This window comes from Talpa europaea (genome assembly GCF_964194135.1).
Source record: "Talpa europaea genome assembly, chromosome: 14".
NCBI classification, from domain to species: domain Eukaryota; kingdom Metazoa; phylum Chordata; class Mammalia; order Eulipotyphla; family Talpidae; genus Talpa; species Talpa europaea.
This window is the reverse complement of record NC_140082.1, coordinates 84,756,191-84,762,748: the sequence shown is the minus strand read 5'-3', so window position 1 is coordinate 84,762,748 and position 6,558 is coordinate 84,756,191. Positions and strand designations below refer to the sequence as shown.

The following is a 6,558-nucleotide window of genomic DNA, read 5'->3' as shown; positions in this document are numbered from 1 at the left end:
TGCTTATTGAAGGAGAATTTACTTATTTTGGAAATCTATATCTGAAACATCTAGAGATGAAAATGTTATGACATGAAAATTTTAAATGAGAGAAAAAATGAAAAACAGACAGCTGTGAATCTACATGAAGGTATTGATGTATTTATTGTACAAGTCTTTATAATTTATATAAATTTAAACTTATTTTAAAATAGGTTCAGTGAAGACTTTTTCTAGCATTTTACTAGCAGACCCATTGTTATTATCTATTTAATTAATATGAATAATTATTACACCATGAATAAATCATTAACTATGGCTTGTAAAATTAGTAAAGCTTAAAAAAGACCTTTCAGAAACTCTATAATTTGCTCCAAAGAAAGTAACCTGTAAAAGTATAACTTCAGAGAAACATAAGGAGATTATGGGTGAGAGTGCAGGATTTAATATAGGTTTCAGTAACTTCCATTTCAGTTAACACTTAAATTTGCTGCTGAAAACCCCTTATGAAAAAGAGAAGAAAGAATAATTATTAATTGCAGTTCCTACTTTTTTGTTTTATTGGTTTTTTTTCTTTCTTTTGTTTTTCATTTTATTTTTTTTAATTTATTTTTATTTTTTATTTTATTTATACAAGCACTGGGTACAGTCAGAAGCGCGGGAGGGTGAGAGAATTCACCAGAGCCAGAGCGGGGAGCAGAGCAGGCAGAAGGACCGAAGTACACTGCTGAGGGGAGCAGCGGGCGGCAGGAGAGGTCTGCGCGCCCTGTGGGACCCTTCTCCGGTGGCCGGGGAGCAGCCGGGGATCGAACCGGCGCTGCAGAGGCTGCGGGCAGCTTCGCAACCCAGCGCTCAACCGCTGCGCCACCGGGGAGGCCCTGTTCTACTGCCTGAAGCCCACGGTGTGTGCAGACTCGGACAACTACTGCGTGACCGTGTCCGCGGCCGCCCACCTCGGGAACGTGGTGGACTTCGGCCACACGCTGACCAAGGGCTGCTCCCCCATCTGCCCTGGGCCGAGCGTGGACCTGGGCGTGGCGTCCGTGGGCACCCACTGCTGCGAGAGCTTCCTGTGCAACTTCAGCGCTGCTGACGGCGGGCTCCGGGCCAGCGCCGCCGTGCTGGGCCTCGGGCTCCTGCTCAGCCTGCTGTCCATGCTGCTGCGGCTGGGCCCCTAACCCGGCCGGGACAGCCTGCGCCCGCCCTGCAGCCTGCACCCCACCGGACCCTGCGTGCTCCCTCTGGCCACCCCCGCCCTAGAGGGCCCAGCTGCCCGCTCTCCCGCCCGATGATGTCACCTTCCTCGGGGAACCCAGGAAGGTTTGAGGGTCCCTGAGTCAAGACTGAGTCCCGGCGACACGGAGGAGGGGCATCGGGCCCCAGCCTGCTCAGCCACGTGCGGCCGCGAGCGTGGTGGGGGCCACATCAGGGCCCATGTGGGGCGGCGGGCACGGGCACTGGGACACCAGAGCCCCTTCCCCTGGCACTTCCAGACCCCACCTCTCTCACTGCGGGGCGTTTCCAGGACAGGCCTTCTGCCCCTTCCCAGATCCAGCTGCACCCCTTCCCCACTCGAACCCTCCTGCTTTGGTGCCTCAAATAAAAAGACGAAAAAGAGAGGCACCTGCATAATCACAGGTGGGCAGGAAAGTTGCCATTGCTGCTTTGTAAAGAGAAAAGGTTTGTAAAAAGAAACACCTTCAGCATCACAGGTGGGCAGGAGAGCTGCTTTAAGATTTCTCATAATCAAGAATAAGCTAGTAATTTGTTTTGACCATGTAGTCATGGTAAAAAATGATACAATATTATATATGAAATAAGATAGTATATATACATTAAATATAAAATGTTTTATTTATTGTTCTATAAAACCTTAAAGTGACAGTAGATAAAAGATAGTAAAATAATCTTATGACATCATTACCCTACTTAAAATCATCAGTGACTCAATATCACCAGGATAAAATAGCCATGCTTGAGCCTAAGAGAATCTCTATAGTCTGTTCCCATCCTGCCTTCCACCTATTTTTGTACTGAGTCTTCCCCATCAGAACCAAATGACTTGTATTAAATCAAAAAAGCCAGACATTAGATGACCCAACATCTAATGCACTGCGTGGATTTTCTTTTCAATGGTATTGACAACCCTTTCTTGATGGCCAACTTCTTCTAAGCTCTCTGCATTGTTCTCAACCATAGTCATCTCCTCCATAAAGCTTTCCATGCCTCTCCCCTAACTAGGACAATCACTTTTCCCTCATAATAATCCACATACTTCTCTCAAAATTTCAGTAACTGCCTGAAAAGCATTTGGATACATTGTCTTTCCCCAAATCAGGGATTTGTTCTTTTGTTTTGTATCATAATATCATCGCTTTAATAAAAATGTATCAATTTACCATTGATTACTAATATTGTATACTTTTTGGGAGTACAGCTTTATACCTTGATAGGTGTATATCACTTCATCACACCCACCATCAAAGTTCTAATGCCATTCACACTATCAAATTGACTTCCTTTACCCCTTCCTCCCAGCTCCTTTCCTGTCCTCTCTGATAACCACCACAATTTTCTCAGGGTCTAATAGTTTTTTGCTGTCTTTTGTTACTTTGCTGGCTTTGTTTATGTTGACATATGCCTGAAAACTCTTGTTGTTGTCTTTCACTTTCTGACTTACTTCACTTCACATAATTAGCCCAAGTTCCATCCATGTTGTCACAAAAGGCAATGTTTCATCTTTTTAAATAGCTGCATAGTAGTCCATTGAATACATGTAACATACTTCTTTATGCCTTTGTAAATGGGCATTTAGGTTGTTTCCATTTCTTGGCTATTGTGAATAATGTATAGTAGTACGTACCTTTTGTTTAAATTAGTGTTTTTATATTCTTCAGATAAATACCTAAGAGTGGTATTGATGGATCTGGTTTTAGTTATTAAGGGATCTCCATACCATTTTCCATAAAGACTGCAAAAATTTGCATCCCCATCAACGGTGCACAACGGTTCTCTCTTTTCCACACCCTTGCCAGCACTTGTTTTTCCCATTCGTTTTCATATAGAACATTTGCATTCATGTGCGTTTGTATCATTAACATCTAATATACAGCAGTGTTGACTCTGAGGTTAACATGTGAGTCAAGCCAAAGTGAAGAAGCAAAGCCAGAAGTAATTTTTGCCATGATGGATATGAATGATCATTCTCCTGACAAATACAGCACTTCACTTTTGGACTCCACGTCTTACTCACTTTAAAGGACTTAATCTAATACATTTCAAAACAAACCAACAAACCCTGAGTCACCAAAGCAAACCATTTCTTTGGTTTTAATCTACATAGTATCAAAAGCAACCAAAAATATAAATGAGAATGTTGTTGTGAACTTCACTGTGTATCTACCTAAGCCCAAATCCTGTTTACTATAAAACAATAGTTTATAAAGATACAGTTGTTGTCAAGTTTCTCTTAAAAGCCCAGAGTAGTCATCTAAAATATCACAACTTCATGTGTGGTCCTAAGAAGTGCAATATCCACATTACCTAGGAGCTTGTTAGAAATGCAAATTTTTGGACCCCACTGTGGAAATTACTGATTTGGCTGTCCTTTAATAAGATCACTAGGCAATCATAAACACATTCAAGTTTGAAAACACTGCCCTATAAGATACTGAGGATATCAAGAAGAAAAACAGAGTTTGACTGCAAATCTCCATCGAGGAGAAAAACTTTGCATTTACCCTGGTGGTGTCAACTCAGCTGCAGGGACACATATTCCAAACACACAAGATTGCTGATAACGTGTATCCATCTTGTATTCTTGTTATCAGGCACCGGCACTTGTCTGCATCTGCTGTTCACAGATAAAGTTAGCATTTTTGAAATGAGTAGCTATATCAATCTATTTGTGCTCAAGTAATCACCAAGTGTTTATTTTCTGTTGGTGGGAAAATGTACAGAAGTCCACACACTCCAGTCAATTCATACTTCAGAATTTATTCATCTTTTTTCAAATTCAAAGTAGAACAGAAATGTGGATTTTGTGGACTACATTAAATTTAAAGAGATTAAAAATTAATAGTAAAGAAATGGCTCTGGTAAAACTGGTTTTCTTGTTAACTCCCTTTCATAACTTTGCTTTCTGAAATGGACTTCAGTTTCTCTCTTCAACTGTAATTTGAAATGCAAATAATAAAGTTATTTAAATTCCTACTGATTATTCTGGGATTTTTTTTTTAAAGAAGAAAGCATATTTTGCTAAAAGTAATGCTTGAAAAGTAATAACCTTTTTAGAAAGGTAAAAGTAAACTCATTAGAGTTATAGAAACTATTTTGCATTTGGCAAATCAAAACCATATTGAGAAACCACCTTACACCAGTAAGAATGGCACATATCAAAAAACACAGCAACAACAAATGTTGGCAAGGATGTGGTGAAAAAGGAACTCTCCTACATAGTTGGTGGGAGTGCAAACTGGTCCAAACACTATGGAAAGCTGTGTGGAGGTTTTCCTCAGTCTACTAAAAATGGAGCTACCATATGACCCAGCAATTCCACTCCTAGGGATCTACCCAAAGGACAAAAAAAAAAAAACACTGATTCAAAAGAACACCTGTACCCCTATGTTTATTGCAGCACTATTCACAACAGGTAAAATGTGGAAACAACCCAAATGCCCCAAAATAGATGACTGGATCAAGAAGATGTGGTTTATATACATAATGGGATATTATTTAGCAATCAAAAAAGATAAACTCATGCCATTCACAGCAACGTGGATGGAACTAGAAGGAATTATGTTCAGTAAAATAAGCCAGAAGGAAAAAGAAAAATATCAGATGGTTTCACTTATAGCACGAACATAGGGGAACCAAATAAGACATCAGTGTAAAAAAAAAAATAACAGGACAAAACACAACAAAGCAAAAACAAGACGATTATAAATCAGAGACATCCTGCAGGGAAGGAGGAGGGAGAGAGATCAGAGGGAGGGAGGGAGGAGCACAGGGGACTGAGGTGATGGTGCACAGGTGCATTGGGGAAGGAAACTCTATGGGGACTACACCTGAGGGGGTAGGGGGAAGCAACTATTGTTTAAAAATGAACAATGATGTAAATAAATAAATAAATAAATAAATAAATAAATAATAAAATAAACTATTTTGCATTTGAAAAACCTAGGATACTTTTTGTTTATATTTCAAAATAAGTGACAATTACATTAGCCAAAAAGGATTTTGGTAGCTTAACTGGCACCAATTAGGTAGATAAATTCTCCCACAGATAAACAGTCAGAACCTATAACTAAAACTCATCAATAGATTTCTTCATCTATTCACCATCTTCGCTTTCATAAATTCTCTATGAGTTGGTTTAAATATACTCCAGTTGTGTCTTTTAAGGGCTATAAATCTGGAGCCCTATTAACTCTGTCTTGAATGAAACTTTCAGGGATTACACTACAGTTCATTTAATTATGCTTTTTGGAAGATTGATAATAAACAGCAAAATAATTTTACCTGCAATTTACTTAGATGCAATAAAGAAAGTCACTGTTCATATCAATTAAGATAAAATTTCTGAGCATAAACATAGTTTTGATGTTTTATTTAGTTATCATTAAGGTAAACGCACTGTAGATAGCATATTTAATAAATAATTTTTTTAGTTTTTAATAAACATCTGTTGTAATTTTCCTACTGATTGACCTAATTCTTTGTGAGAAACCATTATCACTAAATGCTTACAAATGTTATATATCTACTCACTTAAACTTAACTCAGTTGAATCCGTATGTTTCAACTGATATGGGGGTAGTTTAGGGAAACTGCCATTTGTGTTTTGGTTTTTCACATTCTATGTTTAAAATAGTTGTAGAGTGAGTTCAAAAGATGCAAATGAGGAATTATGCATTTAAATTCTATGAGCTCTAAGTAAAATGTAAAGTTTATTCCTAAATTTCTAATTCAAAATGTCTCTCTTAATTCTGTCCCAAAGTATTTATTTGTCCATAGTGAGTTTGGGATTTAACATCCTGCTTATGGAATGAAAATGGAGAAAGTCTCCAGGTAAGAAGAATTTGGAGAGGCATGCATTTAAGTAATGCTTTGCCAATAACATAATTTACACATAATATTTAAAGACTATAACTGGAGATAGAAGAATTCTCTACTCCTCACATTAGGACTTATTCAAAAGTTTAAGAAATTTCCATCTACTTGCAGAAATGCACCTCTCGTTTAAGTTCTCCGAAGGCGGACGCCCTGATGGCTCAAGGGGTTGAGCCAGCACTGTGAAACTCTCCGCAGCCTCTGCTGAAGGAGCTTGATCCCCCTGGCCATCCAGGGATCTACCCACATGGTGCAGCAGACCTCTCCTGTCTCGCCCGCTGCTCCCCTCAGCAGTGTATTTCAGTCAGTCTGCCTGTTCTGTTCCCCACTCTGTCTCTGGTGAATCCTCTCACCCCCCTCCCCCACACATCTCTGGCCTGTATCCCAGTTCTTGTATGCATAAATAAATAAATCTTTAAAAAATATTTTCTCCAAAGACAGGGTCATTTAGAATTATAGTTTATTCAG

General features: G+C 39.3%; 1 protein-coding gene across 1 annotated transcript; it reads left to right on the top strand.

Moving 5' to 3' along the window:
* Window positions 1-403: 403 nt before the first annotated feature.
* LOC311184233 (lymphocyte antigen 6E-like) lies at window positions 404-1,440 on the top strand (the record flags this gene model as incomplete). Its single annotated transcript, XM_084254073.1, has 2 exons — window positions 404-407; window positions 829-1,440. 2 exons carry the CDS (start codon window positions 404-406, stop codon window positions 1,155-1,157), a joined length of 333 nt encoding a protein of 110 aa, XP_084110199.1. The 3' UTR covers window positions 1,158-1,440.
* Between the last annotated feature and the right edge of the window lie 5,118 nt (window positions 1,441-6,558).